Source organism: Mytilus galloprovincialis, chromosome 14, assembly GCF_965363235.1.
Source record: "Mytilus galloprovincialis chromosome 14, xbMytGall1.hap1.1, whole genome shotgun sequence".
In the NCBI taxonomy this organism is placed as follows: domain Eukaryota; kingdom Metazoa; phylum Mollusca; class Bivalvia; order Mytilida; family Mytilidae; genus Mytilus; species Mytilus galloprovincialis.
Genome location: NC_134851.1, coordinates 14931714 through 14958675, shown reverse-complemented (window position 1 = coordinate 14958675; position 26962 = coordinate 14931714). Strand labels below are relative to the sequence as shown.

At 31.3% G+C, this 26962-nt stretch overlaps 1 protein-coding gene across 2 annotated transcripts in view; it reads left to right on the top strand.

Annotated features, from left to right (window-relative positions):
* The window catches only part of LOC143058335 (voltage-gated delayed rectifier potassium channel KCNH8-like), a 149489-nt gene that overhangs the window by 103723 nt on the left and 18804 nt on the right, over window positions 1-26962 (top strand). For both annotated transcript variants that reach the window (XM_076231808.1, XM_076231807.1), the window contains exons 3-5: window positions 16202-16432; window positions 24228-24380; window positions 26656-26822. In XM_076231808.1, coding sequence (XP_076087923.1) covers window positions 16202-16432; window positions 24228-24380; window positions 26656-26822 — 551 coding nt within the window. The remainder of the gene's footprint in view (window positions 1-16201; window positions 16433-24227; window positions 24381-26655; window positions 26823-26962) is intronic.

Here is a 26962-nt window from a genome sequence, read left to right as displayed (position 1 = left end):
TTACCATAAAGATATCTTACAAATTAAAGATAATTATACCAATCTATAAAACACCACATCCTTCATATCGAGAATGTCGTGATCATGGTCCGAAATATGGTATTGTTGATCAAGATTGATGATAATTCTACCACCTGTTTGTTACATTTTGATATGGCACTTAGATAAAACGGCTGATCACTACTATAGCTATTTACATAGATGGTGATGTGACAATTGATGGTTTGAAGGGAAGTCCTTCAATATTCTGCATATTATTTTTAATTTTTAAGTCATTTTTTCCTATTCTTTAAAAAATGTGTATGCCATTTTTCTCTATTCTTTAAAAAATGTGTATGATATATTTCCCTATTATTTATCAAATTTGCCTATTTTTCTCTCTTCGTTATATTTCATCACCACGTTATACATATGTTTTTGTTAGTTTTTCTTTATACTTATTATTGTTGGCCCTTTTTCTGCAATTGTTGTCCATTAATCTCTACGCCTGATGTTAATTTAAAGTATCTGTTTTGCTAACACATTTTTATTTTTGTTTCTTACTCTGATCATTTCTCCTCGGTTTAATCCATGGAAGGATAATGCTTGGGTTTTTTTTTCTTCACTTTTCGCTTTTTAACTTCACCACTTTTATATTTATATGTAAAATTTTCAGCCTTTGATTTTGAATAGTCTGTAAGAACCATCGTATTTTTTCAGTACTACGTATAAATGATCGTAAATTTTACGTGATTGTTTACTAAGACAGTAATAAGTCTAACGTTGCTAAACATTGTTGTATGTCATTTTTTGTTCATTGAAACAAGAACTTAAATGATTAAGATTGTTATCGTCTTTACGCTGCTATATTTAGATAATTAATTGTCTTTTTGCGTTTTAATAGTCTCGCTAATTAGCCAGATTACAGATTAATTCAATACTTGCATGTTTAGAACAAAAAACTAATGAGAAGTTTGGTATGATTGACATTCAGGCAACTATCAATAAAGACAAAAATAAAAATGCCAGGCATGTGAAAAATTAGTGGTCACTGTGGGACTCTCTGTTTTTAGCATTTCGTTAAACCGTTGAGTTTTGTAAACTAAAAGGGTCGCAGTGCGAAATTAGGAAATGACTCGAAACAGAAACCGGACTCCTTATGAGTACAACAATAATCAATAAACAAATATGTGAGACTGAAACCAACAAAAGGTACTGGAAAACACCTGTCTGACTTTGTTGTGTTGTTAGTAAAGTGTAAAAAGAAATCAATGTAGGACATATTAAATATTAGTATCAGAATGGTGAATGTCAAGTCAGTATACAGGTCAAATCGGCAATCAGATAACTTGGTACCGGGTGAACATAATCAATCATAATGTCGAGCGGAAAAAGACAAATGTAAACACAACAAATGTCATATAACATTAAGATTTAAAACACAGAATCATCGTTTTTAGCCTTTCCATTGTAAATTTCCATTCGAATATTGGACATCTTAGAAAAAAATAATAAGCGCTACCATGTTTTTCTATACTGGTAACATTCCCAAGTTATTTCTCTATGAAATGAAACACAGAGATCATATCTGGGAACCAGTTCGTTAACAAATTACCATACATCTCTATAAAAGAGGCGTGGCTTGTGAAACAGCTGTATTGTGCAACCTACACTCTGTTATCGAATATTAAGCTTAGACAATGGGCGATATTTGGTTATGCGCTTGTTTCCTAATGAGTATTTTGACCTCGACCATCATAACAAGTAACAAAATATTCTGACATCTGGTTAATGCACGTTGTTATTACTGAGCATTTGACCTCGATCTTCTTTACAATTAGCGATATAGATTTTTGGCACATGGTTGAGACACTGTTTAATTATTGAGTACTTTTAATCTTGTTGTCTTGTGAGACAAATCTCTGCCAAATTCCAAAATGGCGTAGAACATACATGTGTAGCAACTATTACTCACCTTACGGTCTTCAACAGTAAGGAAAACCCGGATAGTAAGCTAAAAGCTCAGGAAATGACAAGAGTAAGATAATTCTTCATATGAAAACAATTATGTTAATTTTACATCTTAAATCAACTGATAAAGTAAATTTGTCCAGTCACATTCATTTTTATCAATTTATGAATCATCTGAGGTCAGTGTCAAATTTAACGCTTGTCTTATCATTCTTGGGTAGCTTGGTACTTCGATACTGGCATAACAATACTGATATTGTTTTATTGCTGTAGTAAATATTAGAAATAATTTTAAAATCAAGGAATATATATATCCAATGCATAGCTATGATTCTATGTCCTGGTTAGACAATTCCTCAAGTCCTTTCCGATCGTATCAGCTCTTAAAAGTTGTTTTAGTCTCAATATTTTGCCTCGAGCTTCACTGAAGAGACATTAATTGTAGGAAAAGCCCATATAGTGCTATAAATCAGGTACCGTTTAATGTGCTTAGTATCTAGGACCGCCAACATTAATGGATCGTCACGATAATCAATATGATTACATGGACATCATACACATTAAATATACTTATTGTGATGTAGAAAACTTGTAGGTTTTATTATCAAAACATTATAAACGTGACTTGAATATAATTTCAGTATGATTTAGCAATAGCTTGAGTTTTGTTTATATCTGATAATCAATTATAGTCAATCTAAACCTCGTTGAACCACCTATCCTAAAATCTATTATCTCCCTTAAAGATAATGTTATATCCTGTGGACATTTATGTTGAAACTTATCCTGAGTTATCAAGATTATTGTCGAATGATTTACGTTAATAAATTGGTCATTGCGTACAACATGGATTAACTTTATGCATTCAACAAATATGACACTCTTCCTTATGTGGAAAATAAAAATGCTAAAAAATTGCAAAGGTACATACTTTCATTTCTAATTCAATATGTTTGTATTTTTATAGGTTCTTGTGAAATTATTTATAAATGTTATCCTTATTAAACTTATATATTTTATAAGCGGGTGTAGGAGTAAAGATTTATAAATGTCACCGATACTTAATGTATTGTATCAAAAGATTTTATTACAAACTATATGAAGAACAAATGCTTCTGATATATCATTTAATATTGACTTTATCATAATGATTTAGTTACTGACTTATAGCTAAATTCCACGTTATGAAATAGATAGACAGCTATATTTGCACGACTAACTTTAGAAGTGTTATAATTTCAAAGTACTAAAATGTACCTAGATCTTGTGAGGTGATATTGTACATCTAAATAATGTCCTTTTAAGAAGTTTAAAATTGTTTGAGTAGGCATTGGAGTTTAGTGTAACGTCCATTTTCACTGAAATAGTACACTTTTTTGTAAAGGGGCCACCTGAAGCCCGCCTCAGGTACGGGATTTTCTTACCGTGTTGAACACCCATAATGATTGGTAGCCATTTGGGCAGTTTTCAGCTCTTTGGTCAGATTGTTGTTTCTTTGGTATATTCCTCAATTCCGTTTTCAATTTTACACTAGATACACTACATACATATATTAATCAAACAATAAATTATAAGGATATACATGTCTTTATTTTTGTATTCTTCAACCAGAACCTCAACTATATACTGGAAATTTAAAAAGGGGGTCATATAACAAAATACCATATAAGAGAGATTCTTAAGGAACTTATCTTGTTCTATTAATATTAACAACTCGACAGCAAAACTATACTACAATCCCAGGGACTCGCTCAACGGCTATAATATATTTATATCCCAATCATTCTTAGTTGATATTTATTCCGTACACTATGTATTACTTGTCGCTTTGTATCAAATTATTACTAAGATTTATATAAGCAATGTTCAGTATACTTTGAATGTTCCTATACTGAAGAAATCCTACAAAAAATTAAGAATAAATATATCCCCTTACATAGTCATGTGTTTTCAACTGATTTTAAACTTAGTTTTAGTACCAATCAAAACTGTATTCAACGATTATTCGTATAAACTAAACCTATAGTCATAAACGTTTTAAAAGTTACGGAAACTTAAACTGTGATTATTTTTTTCAGATGTTTGATTACTCTTTTTATATATCGTATATTTTTCCAGCCGCCAACTAAAACTGAGTACACATAAATACCCAAATACATTACTTTTACTTAGTTGACATTAGATTGTTTTTTCTTGTATGTTATGTACAATTTGTACGTCAACTGTCTCGATACGTCTGCATCTTGTTCTTTCAAATTTTTGGCTCTGGCGTTCCTTATGAAGGTAAATCCAGAAAATCGTTTCGGAGGCACGAACTATATAACGTGGCGTGCTGTTTTCACAATGAATGTCTTGAAGTTGGTTTTGGTAATTAGGCTCTATAACTGATGTGGTCCTATGTTTTTGTCTAGAAATTGCACAAAGGGTTCTGCACTGAACATGTTCGGGATCTGATGACGGCACGCAATAATTATAGATATGTATTAACATTATTTCTAGATGCATATCGACAAATTAGAACAAATTAAACATGTTTTTAAAAATCTGTCGTCAATACCACATAATCTTAACATCCAAACTATCAAGAAATTCAATTTAGAATGTGGTTTTTTTTCGAAAAAAAAACACTGTTAAGTGAAATTTTCACTTTGAATCGTCATTGCACCGTTTTAGCGTCTGGCGTACTAAATTATAATCCTGGTACCTTTGATAACTATTTACATCACTGGGCGATGCCACTGCTTGTGGACGTTTCGTCCCCGAGGGTATCACCAGCCCAGTAGTCAACACTTCGGTGTTGACATGAATATAAATAATGTGGTCATTTTTATAAATTTCCTGTGTACAAAACTTTTAATTTTTGGAAAAAACTAAGGATTTTCTTATCCCAGGCATAGATTACCTTAGCATTATTTGGTACAATTTTTTGGAATTTTGGATCCTAATGCTCTTCAACTTTGTACTTGTTTGGCTTTATAAATATTTTGATATGAGCGTCACTGATGAGTCTTATGTAGACGAAACGCGCGTCTGGCGTGCTAAATTATAATTCTGGTACCTTTGATAACTAATTAGAATAGATATATGTATTAGTATGAAATTTTAAACCGTAACGATGTGCTTCAAGTTCACACTAGAACAAACGCTTTGAGGTGATATATATATATATATATATATATAGAAACAAAAAATAACTCTTATATAAGATTTAAAAAATCTTCTTATGCCATTGCCCTAGGAATCTTTATTCATGTATAAGTAAACATACGTTGTTACTAAAACTGCTTTACATCTGAACTTTCATAATGTAATCGAGGTTTCACGTAGCAAATTTTTGCACATGTACCTAATCAATGCGCTTAGAAACTGACTAACATGTTAGAAGTGTTTTCTTATATACATAATCTTTTTGGTTTTGCTTTCAGCATACTAGACTAAGTTTATATAGTGCATTATAAGCCTAAAAGATTTCATTTCTCTTGGAAATTTTTCAATTCTATTATTTGAAACAGTATATGTGACGAAACGTAATTGATAACACTTGATTACTGAAACTTGATATTTAAACTTGTCTAGACGTCTCGTCTGAGATATGAAATTGCTGAAATTCTAATATCACCGTAACATGAGCAATATAATCATATTTATTTTCCCGGAAAAAGACATAATAAATTGTTAGTGTGAAATATAGAATAAATATAACGGATAAACTCGTTTTCGTTATGAGTCCTTAAAATGAATTGTTTTCAATCTCCAAAACATTATTAATAAACAGAAAATAATGATTGTGCAACAGGAAAACAACAAAAAAATTCGAAGTGCTTTAGAATGGTAATTACTAGGCTATTCCATTTGCAATGATGGTACACATCCAGAAATTCATACAAGTAGATATCTGGCGATAAGTCTTATCATGTTATATCACAACCAAAGACAACTGAAAATTCTATCAATTCTAAAAAAGAGGGTGCCACAGCTCCCATGTAAAGCGCTCTTTTAATTTACTATTGCCTTTTTACTGTATACATATAATAGCGTAATTTAGATGAAACAGCTACGTTATCATATATACAATAAGCAACATGAATCATTAACAAATAAGATTAAAAAAAAAGGAAAAGTGTTATAAATGTCAGAGAGACATCAATCAACCATAGGCAAAAAATCCGGGATGTACGCAACTTGCGGTAACCGAAATGTCTATATTAAAGATGTTCGCCTGTCATGTTTTGGAATTTTTTTCAATTTTTCGGAACATCTGGTTTTATATATTTGAATACCTTAAAAAATTGCCCCTTGACCCCCATTTTTATTCTATAAATCTTTAACCTCTACAATTATTAGCCATCTGTAAAAGTCTAATATAATCCTTGTTAACAGTTTTTGAGCACTTAATCATGCAATAACATTAACAGTACCAATTTTTCTGCACCAGATAAACATCTCGACAATACATGTCTCTTCAGTTAAGCTCGTGGCCAAAGCTTATATAAAAGATGAAGAGCTATAATCCAAAATGTCCAAAAAGAATAGCCAAATCCGTGAAAGGAACCAGAGATTTGCATGAGGGCGATACATTCCTTAATTTAGAATAATTTCTAACATTTTGTAACAGCAAATGATAAGCTAGGAAAAATCAATAAAGAACATTTTCCCGCCAAAATTTCAATGGCTAATATCTCGAAAACAAACACATTGATATTTTTTTTTATTTTTTGGCTCTTTTTGGGTCCTTTAATAATCCCCTACCGATATATACTGGTGTTATGAAAAGCTAGTTATTTTGAAACTGAGTAGCGAACCTCCTTAGGTGGTTAACTACAAATACCATCAGCATTTTGTCTCAACAAAATTACAGCATCCTAAAAAATAAAGACACATGAATGAAATATCTTTATAATGGAACGTTCTAAGTCATCATGTGATTGAAATTATAGATCAATAACAACAGAAAAAAACATGTTTGAAAAACGATTTGCCAAAAAAAATAGTTCGACTTGTTTTGATGACCTAAAGTCTGTTTTAATCTGACCACCGAAATGTAACTTAATATTATGTCGCTTTAGAAGAATGGTGATTCTTGGTTATTTAACGATTTTAATATGTGATTGAAAATCCTGCATTTTACAATATTTTCATTTGAAGTCATGAACGAAGAACGAATACATCTGACTCTATAATTTCGATTGCTCCAATATCTTGTTCTTGTATCATACATATTCCATAATCTTCCCGTACCCCTCTCCTTTTCCGCTTTCGTTTGTGCATGGAAAAACGTTTACGATACGAAGTATTAAAAAAATGATAAAACTATAAATTAAAGTGCGAATAAATCTTTAAAAGAATATTAACTAAATCACATTCTACGTAAAGTTAAATGATAAGAAAATGCATTTAGTGATTCAATGTAAAATTTTTATCATGTTTGCTTACGTTTTAAAGTACATTCAACGGTTTTTATAAACGGTTTTGTCTTGGCATTGTTGTTATTTAATAGTTTTGTAACACGGAAGTACCATACCAAAGACGTCGTTATTTCAAATCTGTTTTCAAATGCGCAGTGCAAAATATTTGTAGGCACAGTCATATTTGAAATTCTTTCTAAACTTTGGTTTAAGAATGTACAGCTCTGAGTACCATGCTGTACACGTCAATTTTGTAAATTTGTGATTGTTCTCCATTTTTTTAAAGAACAGAATACATACTATTTTAACTTCGTTGTTATAAATGATTGAAAAAATACATATCCAAGAAATTATAAAAGAAAAATGTGATATGGGATGTACATGTTCCTGGTAAAATCATTTTGTTTACCCCTCACCAATTTTCTGAACAGTTTGGATTATAAGTTTTACCTGATTCGTAATAGAATTGAAAAAAAATATTACTCAAAAACTACGAATTTTTGACATTTTTAAAATTCATTTATATTTACACTTGTATCACAGGTTTGGTAATAATTACAGAACGTGATTTCAATATGACTGAAACGTATGAAGAATACAATCCTTGACAAAAGGAATTGTACAAGAAGTATTATAGTTTAAGTGTTATTCTGGTAGTGTTTAATTTGTCTTTAGTAGTTATTGTATCGAATAAAATAGATTTCATGATACGTCCCTCGTGCAGTGAAAATTAATTACACGTGTTTCCATGGATGTTTCTCTACGGATATGTACATATCTCGTACGCGTGCAGATAAACATTCGCTTTCGACATACTTTGTAAAGGAACCAACCTTCAATCAGAGATTCTTAAATTTAAACTAACAAAAGTTAAGACATGAGTAATTGTATATATGAATGACCCGAACTACTCTAACATTCTATTTAAGGGTTTTGGTCTGGTTCTTTGTCATCAGTTTCTGTGTAGTGTAGTGATTTCTTTTTAGCTATTGGGGGGGATGATTCAAATGTTTACGCATGTTTTAACGGCTTATCATCGTTGAGCGAGTACAGTATTATTGTCTGGCACTCTTATCTGGCTTAGGGAGCTACAATTTAATTTTTATGGGGGGGGGGGGGGGGCTAGGATGAAAAATTTTGTCCTGCATTTTTTTAGCTGTAATCTCTGTCCTGCCTTTTTATTTTTCACTCTGTTCGGTCCTGCCTTTTTTTTTTTAGTTTATCCTGACTTTTTTTACCTAAATTGTCATCCTGCCTTTTTTTTTACTCAAAACTCCTGTCCTGCCTGTTTTTTTTCAAATTTCATCCTATGAATATTCATGTTTTAAATGTCATTATACATAATTGTAAATTATGGTAAGGTAATACAAAATAGGTTCATTTCACAAATTGTCTTCGGTTATAAATTGATTAATTTGCAAAGGAAATAGTGGTTATTTTTATGATCACCATAAAGATAATAAGAATTTGTAAGTTCTATCAAGATCATTTGAACAATAATAAAAATGAAAAAATAAAAACAATCGAAAATACATGTGAGTAAACGTCAATGCGATATCAACACAAACATCTTTAAGTACATTTAGAAACTATAAGTACAGCGCGTTTAACAGACAAATATCTAAAAAGTCTGTATAAATCAAGCAGCGATTACCAATGGACTGCAATATTTCTTTTATGAACAATGAACATTATCGGCAACGGACGTCATTCCAACGGATAAGCATACTATGGTCAAATGGTGCCATTGAATGAATGAGTTTGATAGGACTTAACGCTTCCCTTGTATTCTTTTATTGAGTTAATCATACAATCAGTAAAGAGAAACACATTTAGCATCGGTACAAGAGACACAACAACAAAAAACTTCGGTACATGGAACACTATATGCTAACTAATATGGATTCATTATAATTCGTTTGATACTAATTTTCATGGATTTCGTGGGTACCTGTGTAGGCGAACCACGAAATTAAATGTTCAAAGAATGACAAATTTTCTAAAGGCTAAAGACATCGGCAAAACCACGAAATTAAATGTCCACGAGCATACAAGTTTTCCTTCATCCACGAAATTTGGTACCCACGAAAATAAATGAATTCACAGTAACTGAATAATTCCATGTTTTGTCATGTCTAGGCCTTTTCTAGCTCGCTGTACGGTAAGGGTTTTTCGTTGAATACTGCTGTACTGTGACCTATGATTTATTGCTAATATAAGTGTCATTTTGGTCATTGGCGGCTTGTTGTCTCAATTGCAATCCTACCATATCTTCCCATTTTAATATTACAGATATCGTATCCAAAATTCTCAAATATGAACAGTATGGTTCTTATCAAATGCTAATAATGAAATCTCTCAAATAATGGGCTCTGATTGTAGTCTCATTCGCAATCATATCATATCTTTTCATTTTAATATTACAGATACCTTATCCAAAATTCTCAAATATGAACAGAATGGTACTTATCAAATGCTTATAATGAAATTTCTAAAATACTTAGCACTGATTTCAATCATGGCAGCAATCATGAGCAGTGCTTGAAGACAACTTTGTATCAAGTCCAACATAATTACGATTACTATTATAAAACAAGGCCTGTATGCATAACAACCACTTAAGTTTAGATATCCAATCATTATATTAATGTATCGTAGGACATATAGAAACATTTGTCTGCTAGGAACAAATCTCAATTTAAGTAGCTCTATGCATAAGGGCCCTGTACTTTATCGCATTATTCAAAGCGAATTTGATCTATTCTTCATTTGTTTCTCTATCATTAGCGGAAATGTGTTGCACTTAAATATATCTTTAGCTTGTTCTACAATTTTGAAATATGAATCTTTATTTCTATATCATTTTGATCACTAAAATGTCTCCATGTTTGGAACTATTTTAATTGTTATTCATTCTATAACAGTTAGATGATTGATCAGTGTTTTATCTGCATATGAATTAAATGGAGTGATATTACTAATATTTCAAGTGCGTGTCTATTTATCAACTGATTTTAATTTAGATTCGCTCAATTGTACGTGGTATAGACAAGGTTCATGCCTTCCAGGATAGTGACTAGTAACGTAACGACACATCGAAGTCTTTCAAATTTAATTGCAGTTTCTGATTTGAAGTATTCTTGGCATCAATTGAAAACGAATTCCAATTATATTCAAATGATTTTATATAAAATAAGGTCTGCTGTCTTTAAAGTCGTCAAACTTTTCTCAGTTCTGAATGTGCATAATTTGTGATAAAAACGCCAACTCTAGTATTAGGATTAACCTGAGAACTATATTCGTAATTAAAAAAATTTAGTACTATAGATTCTGGTATGATTGCCAAGTTGACAACTTTTTAACAAATTGCAAACAACGTTTCAGCAATGGGCATACACATAACGTATGGTGTACCATATAACGTATTGTCAGCTAAAACATGGCTCCGACATGGCAAAATGTTAAACAATTCAAAGAAAAAAACAACAACCTGTCTTAAGGTATATTCATGGTATACCGCCATCTTGGATTGTACAATCGCAGTACAAAATCGGTCTAGTTATGTGTCCAAATCTGCAAATTTGGAGACAGATTTGCAATTTAATGGTTGAACTGTTTATTTATATATAGAAACCTTGTAAGCTTATTATATTATTATAAAAAAAACGAATATCAAAAATTGTTTGGTTTTTAAAATCATTTTTTTTCAAATGAGCCATTTTAGTTCAAAATTTATACTGTACTTATAGTGAAATTTTGTATTTTTACGTGTAGCAATAAAACAAGTTCGGTGACACCATGTTTTCTCTATTTTTTTCTTTAAACATATTATGAAAAAAGTAAAATCACAAAAATACTGAACTCAGAGGAAAATCAATTCGGAAAGTCCATAATCACATGGCAAAATCAAATAAAAAAATGCATCAAAAACGAATGGACAAGAACTGTCATATTCCTGACTTGGTACAATTTATTTCAAAATTCTTTCAAAATTCCATCTCATAGAAATTTTTTGATGCACACTAATGTTTTTTTTTCATGAACAAACTAACCAAATTTAGGCAATTTTCAACGACTCATAGATTGAAAAATAGCACGGTAACCCATACTTTTTATTATATTTGTGAAGAAAGCATAGTAAAATCTTCATTTTTGGCAAATTATAAGAAAATTCTGTCTCAAAAGATATATACTTATGATTTATCATAAGACAAATGATTCACAAAAAAACGAATAATCAACATACAAACACTAAAAAACTTGATGATTATTTCTCCAAAATGCTGGGTGGTGGTCTACTGGAAGTCTTTATATATGTACTATCTTGACTCACTTCGTGTTTTCCTTCCTGACATTAGATTGTTTTTAATAAACTGTCATTTTAACGTTGACTTTGTTCGCTTTAAAATGTTATTGCCGATCGACAGACAGTGTTGCGTTTAATTTTATATAGTTCAAATTTCTCCTGCATTAACCCATTCAAATTAAATATAATGCTTACAAATTTTGTGTTCTATCAAATGTTTTATGCCTTCACGGACGTTTTAGTTCGAGCATACTTTACTAGTACTAGGTTACCGCCACATTATTTAAGTATGTGCCTGTCCCAAGTCAGGAGCCTGTAATTCAGTGGTTGTCGTTTGTTGATATGTTACATATTTGTTTTTCGTTCCTTTTTTTGACATAAATACGGCCGTTAGTTTCTCGTTTGAATTGTTTTACATTGTCCTATCGGGGCCTTTTATAGCTGACTATGCAGTATGGGCTTTGCTCATTGTTCAAGGCCGTACGGTGACCTATAGTTGTTAATGTCTGTGTCATTTTGGTCTTTTGTGGATAGTTGTCTCATTGGCAATCATACCACATCTTCTTTTTTATATTATCCAGACATTGTTGCTTTCGCATTAAAATAGTTCATATACGGTTATCGTATTATTCTACTAACCATTAAAATGAACTTTTATTTGTCTGTTCGAGTCACGTACTTAATTTCTACATTAACTGACATTTTCAGTGTAATAATGTTGTTGTGTAATTGACAGATTGTTTGTCTTTTGTGTGTACTTCAGTTAATTGAAAAGTAAAACCACAAAAATACTGAACTCCGAGGAAAATTCAAAATGTAAAGTCACTAATCAAATGGTAAAATTAAAAGCTCAAATACATCAAACGAATGGATAACAACTGTCATATTCCTGATTTGGTACAGAAATTTTCTTATGTCATGTATGTAGCAAATGTTGGATTGCACCTGGTTTTATAGCTAGCTAAATCCCTCACTTATATGACAGTCACATCAAATTCCATTATAGCGACAACGATGCGTGAACAAAGATAGACATTATTGGTAAAAATGTCAAAAATAATTAGTTAAATGGTCCGCTACTCTGTGAACATAACAAAATTTTAGAAAAAAGTTATGAATTGAAGGTAAATAAATAACGGAATGGCATTTGAGATATATCATAAATTTATAATTTTGCGGGGAATTATTCTCTTTAGACTTTTTTATACTTTTATTTTTATAAACAGTGGCACCTATTTCATAAGATTTTCAAAATGGTCTTTTCTAACTTTAGGGAGCTACCATTGGATTATTTTTTTGGGGAGGGGGGGAAGAGGGGGTCTCTTGCCTGAAATATTTACAAAAAAGTTAATCGACCAGAAAATATTAATCGATATTTCATTTCCCCTCTGACACCTCTATATGTATATAATTCATAATCTATATCACATTTATTGATTGATCATTTGGTGTTAAACGACACTTTTTGCCTATTTGCTTTTCGTGGCAACCAGTTTGTATTCGCAAAGGAAGCCGTCGAGTGCCACTGACCTCTGAAGGAAAACAGGAAATACCAATCAATTAAGAGTGAATTCAAACGCACCTTGTAAACCGATTTTAGTTTCATTACAGTAAATGTCATTACAAAAGTTTAATATTAAAATGAAATAATAAAACTGAGATCTAATCAACAACATTAATTTATTAAATTAAGGATATTATTCATTTTATCCCGTCGACAGATGTCTTTACATTCGATTATTTTTGTTGCATTTCGAGATATATGCCTTATAATCCTGCTTTAATTTAGATTATTTAAAGATATCGAAAGAGGAACAAACTAATTTACTAAACTATGTCAGATATTTATAAAGTTATTTATCATTTAGTTGTCAACATGGACCCATTTGACATAACCTGAAGTATTATTAGTGAAAAAAAATGTCATGTTTCATACTGATATCGTAAAGTACAGGTACGCTCGATCGGTATTTTAAGAACGATTGTTTTAATGTAGTTATTGCATTGTTCTTATTGGGTTTTAACAGCCACGCTCAGAATTGTGATAGTCTTGACATTGGTGTATTCTGAGTTAACAAAATAACGATTTATAGAAAACATGCACTTGTATAAATTTAGTTTATATTCTTTGTATTTTGCAATAATTGTTTGATGATAAATCGTTCTTTTTTTTTCGTGTATTAATTGATGTTTATCCATTGTGCTCTGTGACAGTGGTGAGACTGGCTATTTGTGTTCTTTTGCTTTAGATAAGAATTGCTTGTTCTCTGTTAGTCATGAAAATAATGAAACCGTAGCTCTTAGGTCCTAATGCTATTTTTTGACTGTTTGCAGACCATAGATGTATGTTCCGCAAATAGTCAAAAGCTAAATTAAGGACAGGCAGATCTATGGTACTGCAAATAGTCAAAACATATCATAAGGACTTAGAAACTACGTTTCAGCAGCTAGTTTGCTGTAGGCCCTCCGACTTCAAGCAATTAAACATGGCCGTCCGACGTACACAATAATGCTAAAAGCAGTGTTAAACACCAAACAATCAATCAATCCATCAAAATAATCACTGATTTTACTCCGATTTTTATTCCACCAACGTGTTGTCATTCTTTGTTTATTTTATTTCTCCTTCTTGTTCGTTTTTCAAATTGTCTTGTATATCATTAGTGTTTCCAAATTTGGCAAAAGATTTGAAACGTATGCTTTTTGTATTGTGTTAATTGATTGGTTGAACGTATGCCTTGTCCCATGTGGCGAAAGATTTAAAACGTTGGCTTTTTGTATTGTGTGAATTGATTGGCTGAACGACATTAGCCCGTATGTCTTGTCTTATGTGAATTATTCTTGGAAAGTCTGTAAATTGACATGAAAGTTGTAGGCAGATCTTAAGATGTATCTGTCAAATTCATTATCGCTTTTCTAGATTATGATCGATTTAACCTTAAAGGCTTGTTAGTCATGAGGATCTGGATAAGAGATACATTATATATACTATAATAGGCAAAACAATAAGTATAGGCAAAAATAATAAGAATAGGCAAAAAAAATAAAGAAAAGAGTGTAACTGGGTGTTAAATTGCAAAGAATAGAGCATTATGGTTAAATAAAAAGAGAATAAAGAAAAATGGTCTAAAATATTTGACAATAATGAAACAATTCCGAAGGGCCCCTTCAACACTCTATACTTATATCGTGGCATACGTTTTTGACACTTGTAATTTCAGAATATAATTGAAGACCATATTTTGATACCAATATGTCAAATGGTCTTTTGTGATTTATTTTCATTTTATCCTCTCCTTAATTGCTTTTAAAACTGTATTGTTTCTTTCTTTTACTTGTTTCTTGTTTCGAATAGTGAAAAAGTTTAACTTAACTTTAACTTCGGTTTGTCTTCCAGCTTTTCTACCGATGTTTATTTTTTTGGAAAAATGCTAAACCGTAATGTTATACTTATCTTTTATTGCTGACACTTGTTTTGTTTGTGTTCAAATTGTCATTTTAAAATGAAGCTCTTGCAATGTCAATGTTCTATCGACTATTTGAGTGTATTTGATTATTTGACAGACAAACTTTTATCTAGTTATTTGGCTTGATTATTGAAGTTAAACTGTAGAAAGTCAACATCAAAAATGATGGATGGAGTTTTAATATCTGCCAGACAAATTTAGATTATCTAGACTTGATAATTTGTAATTGAGATGAAATTTACAATCGTTTTCTATTTTAATTGTTCTGGTGTAAATTCATAGCTTAATGACTTTTGAAGTAGAAAGCAGATTATTTGTTCGATTATTTACTGACTTTTATAGCAGACAGCACAATATTTGTTGGATTGTTTTGTCCGCTTTAGTCTGTAATTGTTATTTGCCAATTACCGATTTGATTCGGTTGTATCAGTGTTCTCTCTATGGTAACTGTAGACTGGTTTTAACGCGGGTTAACTGGGCTGCTGTCCATGCGAAGTAAGATACTTTAAATGTGTATTATTTGGTTTTGAAATTTGGTGTTGGGAACGAATATTTGATCTTTTCGGGTTTGATTTTCCTAAGACTGACTCAGAACTGTACATATTTATTTAGCTTGTATTGCTATGCTCTTCTTTGTTTTCAAATTGTCTTTTTCAAGTGAAGCCCTTGCAATGTCATTGTTCGATCGAACATTTGCTGGTATTTGATAATTTGTTATACAAACTTTCATCAAATTTTTATCCTTTTAAAATATCAAAATCTAACAACTTGATGAACGGAATAGACTTTGTTCAATGTTGAAGGCCTTACAATGACAGAAAAGTTTTTTACTTCTACGTCATTTGGTCTCTGGAAGAGTTTCTTCATTGACAATCATACCAAATCTTCTTATCATATTCAGAGTACAAAAATACAATTGTATATCCATTTACTAAGACTATACGTTTAACCTCTAGATAACTGTAACCATATTGACCACTAGCTGTCTGTATCTTGACCTCGACATAAATTTGAAATATTTGTATCGTTGAGTTTCTGAATCATCTTTTTTATCAAATTGATTATCGTTTCAGATAGTAACTTTGTTCTTGGAAATGCTCAAGCGTCCAGTTTCCCAATCGTGTATTGCTCTGATGGATTTTGTGAACTCACGGGGTTCGCAAGAGCTCAAATTATGGGAAAGAGCTGTGCTTGTAAATTTTTATATGGTGCTGATTCGGACGAAACGGATAAAACTAAAATAGACGAAGCTCTGGAGGAAAGACAAGAACTTAAAACAGAAATATATTTATACCAAAGAAACAGTAAGTCAATAGTAAATTTATATTAAGATATATTTTTGTTAACATGTAACATCCAAATAATTTGTGGGTTGACTTGGTGGCTAGCCAATGTAATTTAACTTCCTTCAGTCAACATTGGTAGAATAAACTACTAGTACATGTACATGTATGTCAACCTCGTCAGAATATAGCATTTTTTGGGGTTCCAAAAAATTATCTGGTAACCTCGATAAAATTAGTTCTCTGTACCAAGTTGACAGTTTCGTTTTATTTCGTGTACTGGATGTTCAAATACCTTATCGCTACACTTGAACTATTGACGTCATCCAACAATCATTTTATATTGTGACGTCAAAATTTTACGGGAACCTTTGTGATGATCAGTAAAAGAGGACACATAGCGGCGCTGAGGTTCATTTGTACCAGTACTGTAGTAAACTCGGTTATCTCATCATAAATTGTGTCTTTGGTAAAAGTGCTGTACCGTATGTTTATCAAGTGTACTATTATAGATAAGAAAAAAAGTTTTCTCTCGTTTTAATCGATATTTACATTGTTATCCGTGATCGCCCGTATGATAAGCTGTCACTAAACACAAACACCAGATACGGGGGGAATGTGACATACGAGGATTAAAATGTTTCCCGCTCTTAATTCGTTTACTATTAAAGTACTCTTTTATTTGTCCAATGGGTTTTGGTAATTTGATTTCATTTCCCTTTTAGTCATTTCAATATTGCATAATTTTCTTTATTCGTTGTAACAATATTAACTTAAACGTAGTGATTTAAACATTAATGTTTGATTATTTCTTTTGTAAGTGGCGGAAAATTGCAAATTGGGTATGCAATTATCAGTTTATAAATCATATATGAAAAGGAAGAATGCATAAATATTACATAATTTTGGTTCGTTTCACCATTTTAATTCCAAAGAGATAATTTGGATGATTGAGTGGGAAGTAGTATTTGAACGCACCTTTTACCTGATTGATAATTGTAAATTAATTTTACATTTTGTCAGTTATCAAAGAATATTGAAAGAATAAACTATGTCATCACATGTAACAATAAATATGAGGGTCTGCATGGGGTTTACATAATAATGAAAAATTTGGTTAAACATGGAAAAAAGATTAAGAAAAAATATAACAGTAAAAAGACAATTTTGGTACTAAAATATAGCAAGTAGTAAAAATGAAAGAAAGAAAAAAGAAATAGAAGAAACGGTAGAAAAAAAAAACATTACAGAAAAGGGATACTTAGGGTGTCAAAATACAAGAATTTGGAAAATGAGCAAAACAAAAACAGATTATAAGATCATAAAAATACATGGCGAATATTGACAAATAAAAATACAATATAGAAAATAGTAAACAATATCAACATGAAGACTCCCCACTGAGACCCTCGTGACAGCTATTTAAAAAGCTTAATTATTTGAACAAACACTGTGTCATTAGCCATATATTGGTTTAGCTTTTGAGAGAATAGCTGTGTCATTAGACCAAGAGAGGCTTACTATTCAGACGCAGATAGTCTTACAATTTAAGAGGAAAGCTGTGCCATTACTCAGAGATTTTAAATATCTCATCAACTAATCATTTACATTAGTCAACGCCACAGTCACCTGATCCCTCAAGATATTTCCTTAAATAAAATAATGCAAGTTATTGTGTTGTTACAACCCGTTCACATCGATATTCAAATAAAAATGTAGTAAAATTTCTTTGAACATCATATGAAGTGGCTATATAACACGAGAGCAAGTGCAATTATAGGATGCTGGCTTTGTTGTATCAATTCCTGCTTGAGTGAAGAGTTTATTTACCTAAAAAGCCACGATACGTAATAAAAATATGGGGTTTGTTAGAATACATACCAGCTTGTGTTCGTAAAACTTTTTTGAAAATCATATACAGTAGAAATATAACACAAGAACAAGTGTAATTATAGGCTGCTGACTTTATTGTAACAATTCCTGCTTGAGTATAGAGTTTATTTATCTAAAAAGTCACAATTCGTAATAAAAAAAAAGATATAGGTTTTCGTGTTTATTAAAATACATGATAGCTTGTGTTTCCTAAATAAAGATTCCTGTAACAGTGTTAAATAGATACAAAAAGATGTATAAGAAAATGTGCTATGAATGTCAATGAAAAAACTCACCATCCAAGTCATGATAAAAGTAAACCACAATATGCCATAACTTTTTCTTTGTATTTGCATAACTCTGATTTTGTTTTTTGTTTTATTTCCTTTTTTCCACTTCTTATTAATAATATAATTATTTCTATCTCTTTTTTTTTACGTTATTAACAATGACGCATGTTTAACGTTCTTTTCTGTGATATAATTATTATTTCTTTTCTATCTGTTCTTTTTTTTTACGTTATAAACTAAGGACGCATGTTTAACGTTCTTTTCTGTGATACAAATCTAGGTTGGACTAATATTTTTAAGTTGCAATTAATATTGCAATGATTTTAAGAAACATGGAATCATATTTAAAACATTACGGTTTTCTTTGGCGGGTGAACTGTGCACGAAAATCAAGTCAAGACCTTTCCATCCATACATTGTTCCTCAGATTTTATAGGTTATAGCTAATTTTATTACAGGTATGAAAACATATTCACAGTGACAACACGACTGAAAATTAAAAAAAGGACAAAAGAAACATAACAGTAAAGATATACTACAATGAAATCCAAGGATTGAGCAACTGAGAACACTACATGTTTCAAAGCTCCTTCCGAACTAGGTGTGAACAATCAATGCCACATTGCCTGACACAGCGCTCTGTTTTGTATCAAACTTAAAATCATATCCGGATCAAGTTTTATCCCTCACGGAAGATTGATTTAAAAAATAAATTTACGTAAGGATTTGAAAATAAATTAAATTTTGATCTTCTTTATTCTGAGTGTAATAGGATTAGGAGTGAGACAAATGTCATCAAACAGTTTTAAATTGGATTCTACAATTCATGAATAATAAGTACTTGGTCCAAACAGTACTTGCGGATCAGGTGTTTTTTTTTTTCTTTGAAATAACTAGATCGTAGGCTATACAAATTTCCGATTCTTAATAACAACATCAGTTCGCATTGCTTAAAAGCTTTAAATGTCTTAAGGACAAAGGATGTTATACTGGTATTAACAATTGTGATGGATCGTAGTGCACGATGATACCAAAAGACGCTGGACGACTAAATTGATTAAAGATTTTTAGCTCACCTGACTCTGGGCTTTGGACAAAAAAATTCAGCCAATCAGAAGACGTGTTACATCCAAACTTAAATTATAAGCGGAGAATGTGTGAACAGTTATGTAAATAAGGGATTTTTTGGCTACACTCAAATTTCCCCTTTCAATTTTAAGTTCTTTTAGATAAAGCAAATCAGGTTATAGTTTCAATCTGAATCATTGATATTTCCTAAAGAAACCTAAGCCCATTTTCATATTACCGACTTCTGACTCCGAAATTAATAATTTTTCGACAGTTTTTCTTCAGGACATCCTGGTACAAGCAAGAGGGACGGAAATAAGTAAATTCAAGATTCTAATTGGTACAGTTTTGCGGGAAAGTGAACTGTTTAAATGTTTTCTATACATGACTTAATCATCATAGTAGGTTACCTCTCAAATAATTGTAGAACCCGGAGTCAAAAGTACTAAGTCGGTTTTATGAAAAAGATCCATTAGAAACAATAACGAAGGACTTTGAAACCAGACATTTGATGGATGTCTGTGGTGTTTAAATTGAAAAGGCAAATTGATTCAATAAATGCTAAACCTTGTATTCAGTATTGACCTAAAATTGAAATTTCAATTGGAATTGATTACTTTATTGAAACAATGACTAGAACAGTTAAATTGCGTTTAAACAATGTCAAGTTGAATGATGTTGACCATTCAACCTTGTGCTAATTCAATGTGATACATGATTTTGCAACTCAAATTCAACATTGATTCAACTTAATTTATTAGTATATGTATCTGGTTCTTACTAATAACAATGTCAATTTCGTTCCAGGGGGAGGGTTCTGGGGGGTTAAAACACCGTTTTTGTATGATCAGTGCATTTGGATGGAAACATGGTTGGATAAACTAATAAAACATATTTTCATCCTACGTATACGTACCAACTCAACATGAATCCTTTATAGCTTGCTGTTCGGTGCGCACCAAGGCTCTGCGTTGAAGGCCGTACCTTGACCTATAATGAATTATTTTTATAAATCATGTAAATTGTGACTTGGATGGAGAGTTGCCTCATTGGCACCTATCATACCACATCTTCTGATATCTATGAATATGCAAACCACATATTTTCCTGGTAGGTAAATTCGTTGGTGTTAAAAAATGATGTGTTGCATGTACCGTATTGCGTGTAATTGATTATAAAAACATGAAAATGATATATTTTGAAAAATCCGCTGGTTTCAATGGCAACAAATTGTATTAAATTTCCTGAGATACTTGTCAAATACCCCCGAACACATGTTTTCGTAGATACAAGATGACAGGGCATGATAGGAAATACCTTTTTTTTCTCTTAAAAAATATTCTCCATGACATAACAAATCTGATAAACGCATTTAAACATGATTTTTTTGCACCTTCAGCGTTTTTACAGTACGAAGCTCGATGCTTATTGACATGGCCTCTTAATATATAAGCTCCATTAAAACGGTAAAACGGCACATTTCAGGTCTTATTTTTAATGTAAAAATTGCTAAAAATACCACATTATCATCCTATTTATTGTCAAGCTATGATCAGAATATTACAATATAACACTTCACGCATTTCTATCTATAATATTATACAATATTAACTTTCCTGCTTGCATGATCATTCTTCTTTAAAATGTGTTAAAAGCCCTCAAATGAAATTTAAAAAAAAAAAATTCAAATCCATTCTCATCAGTTTCTATAGAAACTTTGGATTATGTTGTCAGAAAACCATTTTATCATTTCAATATACGACATTTTCACAATTAAATCATGGTTTAAATTGTCAGATTGATATATTACAGAAGTTTACTGTTCATGCTAAATTAAGCCGGGTATAGTCCCGTAGAAATATTCCAGTTTCAGGACAAATTAAAATTAAGGTGCGTGTAATAAATAGTGAAATAATTATCGTCTTTTAGACACATTAAGAATATTTGAAGCATTTCTTAAAAAAGAATTAACACACTTACAAAAACTTGATTGTCTCAGAGTCCCGTAGAAATATTCCAGTTTCAGGACAAATTAAAATTAAGGTGCGTGTAATAAATAGTGAAATAATTATCGTCTTTTAGACACATTAAGAATATTTGAAGCATTTCTTAAAAAGAATTAACACAATTACAAAAACTTGATTGTCTCAGAGTCCCGTAGAAATATTCCAGTTTGAAATATTTAATTCTTTGAATGATACATCGGTTCAAATAAAAAAAAATCTTTTAAAATGAAGGAAACTCCCACTCCCCCTCCCCCTTTCTTTTTCCTCAAACTATTTGAGGGAAAGAAGTTCTCTCGTCTCTGTCCAATGCAACATAAATTCATTTCCTTTGTACAGTGTATTTATATTCACTGCGCCTTCCTCTTCAATTGTGTTACGTGTATGTGCTGGCGTTTTCTTTCTAATTTTGAATAGTTTTAGTTCTCTTTTCATCCACGATTTGTTATTGCCATACCACCTCTCTCAGTCAATACCCAACCCAATTGTCGGTACATTGTATATTGTTTATTTTAAGTATAACCCTGGTTACAATTCAGCCTTATCGTGTGTTTGGCTAAGCTATTCTATGCTATTCTAGGCTTTTCTTGATTTTAGAGTGCTTTTACTTTTGTTTAACTCAATTTATGTACCTCTTTTTTTGTTGTCAGACTATTTGAAATCTAATAATTTTCTGGATTTGATGCATAAAAAATCATTAAGAACCAGTAGTAATTTACAACATTGCAAAACTATATGTACAAACAGTGTTTCAAACAGTTCTATTTTTTTTTTTTTTTTTTGGTTTTTTTGGTTTTTTACGCATTTTTAGTACAATATAACCAAAATACTTCAACCTTTTATATAACGAAAAGACTGATCGGCGATGTCAATGTCTAACGAATAGGTTGATAAGTATGTTAGTTTTTGAATGAAATGAAAGATTATTTAATCGATCCCTACGGGAACATCCTGCCATGTCATAGCTAAAACCACGACAGACTCTTGTACGGATAAATCAAAGCTATTCTTACGGGATCATCCTATCATGTCATAGCTAAATCCAAGACTCTGTCTTGTACGGATAAATCAAAACGATCACCAAGGGAACATATATACAAACATTGAGTATCAAACTGAGACAAGCATTGATAAATGATCATCTAAATCCGATAACACTAAATTCAATTTACCCTTGGATCTGACCTCGACATTGGACTCCTCCACAATTAAATAATTTACTTTCTATAAATATATTAATTGTTGGTGTTTTACGGACCAAAAGCACATATAAAGAACAATATCTCGAAAGATGAACATGAAACGAATGCAACGGAATTATTAGATAATTATTTTTTTGTTAGAACAGAGAGATCGAATAGTTATGCGCCATTTTTGGGCATAATGTTTTGTGATCTGTGCCTCCGTCCGTTCGTTCGTTCGTTCGTTCGTTCGTTCGTCCGTCCGTCCATCCGTGCGTCTGTTTGTCCCGCCTCATGTTAAAGTTTTTGGTCGAGGTAGTTTTTGATGAAGTTGAAGTCCAATCAACTTAAAACTTAGTAAAATTCCGTACACCCCTGATTACACTAAGATAACGAATTTATTTTTTATGAACATTTCCTTTACTCATTTTGAAACCAGGATGTAAAATTGAAAAAATGGTAATGAAAAATTTACAGTGTAACATTTTTTCAATGTCCATGTTGCTGCGCATTGTAAAATACTTTTTACTTAATTTTTTGAAAAAATAAGAAAAATTTTGTGTTCTTTCAGTTTTCCAGAAACATTTTTTTTTTAAATATGTTTTAAAATTTTTTGAAATTTTTTTTTTTTGAAATTTTAACATTTTTTTTGTTTTTTTGTTTTTTCTTTTTTTTATCTTGGCAAAAAAAAAATAAAAAATTCTGAAATTTTTGGCAAATTTTTGTTATCCCGGAGTGAACCAGGGTGGGGTGTTATTTACACCGGGGTAATTAACCAATCAGATTGCAGTATTTTTGCTGCATAAGAAATAAGAGATTTTATCCCTTTATCGCGGTCCACTGAACATAGAAAATAATAGTACGGATGGGGCATCCGTGTACTTGGGACACATTCTTGGTTTTTTTTCTGTTTCAATGATGGGTGGGATTTAGGACAAGTAAGCCTAAGTACAATATGAGTCTTATAGTTTACTCTTAATGTTTGATGATTGTGGGTCTTTTCTGTTCAAGCGAGTGACTCTAATAAAACGAGACAAACCTTTACCGTTGTTATAGATTACATGTTGACTGTGTTTGTTTCTGTATCGTTTCGCACATTCGCCCTCTCCCCTAGCTACCAGATGGGTTTGTTGTCCTGAGTGGAATATTCTTGGTCCAATTACTACAAAAATGGGTATCGTTAGGGGTAACATAATCAGGAGAAAAAAATAGGTAGAATTAATACAGCAGATCATATGTAACAAGCACATAATCAAATGATCTTTCTTGAAAGTATGATACAGCGAAACTCTCCAAAGCTTTTAAGTAAGATTAAACTTGTATATAAATCATGCTTCATTCCAGAAAATGGTGTTTGCCTTTTTTTACACATATTTTTATTATGTATCATTTTTCATTCCAGAGAATGGTTTCTGGTGCTTACTTGATATTGTTCCAATCAAGAATGAAAAGAGCCAAGTTGTACTGTTCTTAGTATCACACAAAGATATAACCAAAGACCGAACGCCGTCCATCGTTACAAATAATAACAAAGATGAATCAGGCTCAGACGAAGGTAATGCATCTTTTTTTCATGTAAAACCATTAAACTGTTTACAGTTCTGTATCCACAGCAAAGTATACATGGTGGTGACGTACAAGAATCGAAGTGGGTGCACTCAAGCTATAAATAGTTGTAGTATGAACATTTATTTCTAGTTACTTTATCTATATATCATGTTTTTCATAAATTTACGCAAAATTAAGAACTTTTTTACAAGGGAGTAAATATCCCTCCATGGTAATGCGCCAGGCTTTTATACGATGTAAAAGAACAGTTTTAAAAAAGAACCATATTTATATTACTGTTGGTTTTATAAATCTAAGTTTTCAACATTTTCAATATTTATTACATTTTATAAGGCTTGTAACTTCTAATTAAGTCTGTTCATTTATGTTTAAAATTGATACATTCATTATTAGACTGTGCCATTTCAAATATAAAATGTTGATGTAAAAAAAAATCGACACAAGAAAATACCACTAGTCTTAGAGATGAATAATCATTTGAGACATTAGACTATTAACCGGATTTGTTATTACATAAGCAACACGACGGGTGCCACATATGGAGCAGGATCTGCTGACACTTCTGGAGCACCTGAGATCACCCTAGTTGTTGGTGGGGTTCGTGTTGTTTATTCTTTAGTTTTCTATGTTGTGTCATGTGTACTATTGTTTGTCTGTTTGTCTTTTTCCTTTTAAGCCATGCCGTTGTCGATTTATTTTCGATTCATGAGTTTGACTGTCCCTTTGGTATCTTTCGTCCCTCTTTGAGGACGTTATACTAAGTTTCATACTGAAATGAAAATTTTAACAGCAATGTTGTTGTTTACCACAGCTGTGTGTTTTATTCCTATTTCGAGTCTCTGAAGCTCGCATTACATCTGTTTCTTAGCTTCATACACGAACAGCTGATATTTAATGATACTAAACAGTTATTGTCTATGTAACATTGTAACTAAATGGTTGAAATCTTAGATTTGGCATACAGTGCGAATGAAATAAATTTTATAATGTTGATTGTTTTAAAGGTTTACGTTCAAAACTTGACGTAATGTGTTACTTGACATATATAAAACTATTCTGTCCAGAAGTTAAACTGATAAGTTTACTTTCCAAAGCTGTTGACATTTACCTCTTTCAAATTTCATTTCATCTTTTCGTGGTATCAAGTCTATTTTAAGAGAATACATGATCATATTAGAAGTGGTGTACTTTTGAAAAGGTTTTAACACTTTATATTAATTGGTATATCGTGATATATAAATTCAAGTATTAAGTTGTTGACATTTTAAGTATATATACCAGTGACATTTTCCTTTTTTTTGCCCAAAAATATTTGTTTTTATATAAGATTTGTTTTTCCTAAGAAAAATAAATTTAGGGTCACATACGCAGTAATTTTTTTGAAGAGTCTATAATTTTACTATTTAGAAATAAGAAAATTTTATTAGAAAGTATTTAAGTGTGTGTGTGGTTTCTTCATTTTCGAATTAACTAAGATGTAATTATTGTTTGATTATTCTTCATTGTTAATCCGCATCAACAGAATTCACGTGGTCACGCAGGATTTTCGCTAAAGCTAGTGTTGACTTTCTGAAATTAAAATTTATTGTATAATTTCTTTTTAATAAGATAAAAATTTTAACAAATTTGAACGTATGAAATAGAACAACAATGGAAATCGGGTATTACAAAAACAATAAGCGCATTGAAAATTTTAACAACACAAAATGCAACTCTGAAAACTAAACCAAATCGCAACTATTCCCTTTCAAAACAAAACCTAAACTATCCTCTTTCGCAAAAGACTACCATTGCAATTATGTACTAATAAAGGATAAACAGTTCCTGGTTCACCAATGCCACTTGCTGGCAAGCAATCCTGCGGAGATAAACCGAATTCGGTGATGTCATTATGTCACAATCAAGTAAAAGAGTACAAAATAATGGCTTCAAAACTTTGTACATAAATGTATCTTTGATCATGTTGATGTTGAAATAGTGACTTCATAATTTACAATATAGATCATTTCAGCCTACTTAAATAAAAGAAAAAGAAAAAAAACCACTATGAGATTGATTGTTTCTATTTATAGAAGAAGATTTGTTTGATCCACCAACCATTCCTCACTATGATAATTGATTGTTTCTATTTATAGAAGAAGATTTGTTTGATCCACCAACCATTCCTCACTATGATAATTGATTGTTTCTATTTATAGAAGAAGATTTGTTTGATCCACCAACCATTCCTCACTATGATAATTGATTGTTTCTATTTACAGAAGAAGATTTGTTTGATCCGCCAACTATTCCTTTACGCAGCGCTGATATGCCAACTAACTATCATTATGACAGACGAAGAAGTCGAGCGGTCCTTTATCAGCTGTCTGGCCAGTTCGACAAACATAAACATAACAGAACAAAGAGTAAACTACAGAAGCTTAATAATGTAAGGCAGTAGTATGATATGTTCTAATACTTATTGTATATGTAGGACAATCATGTCAATATAACGAAACTATAACATCTGTCATATAAGTGGGAGGTTCAGCTAGCTATAAAACCAGGTTTAATCCAGCATTTTGTCAA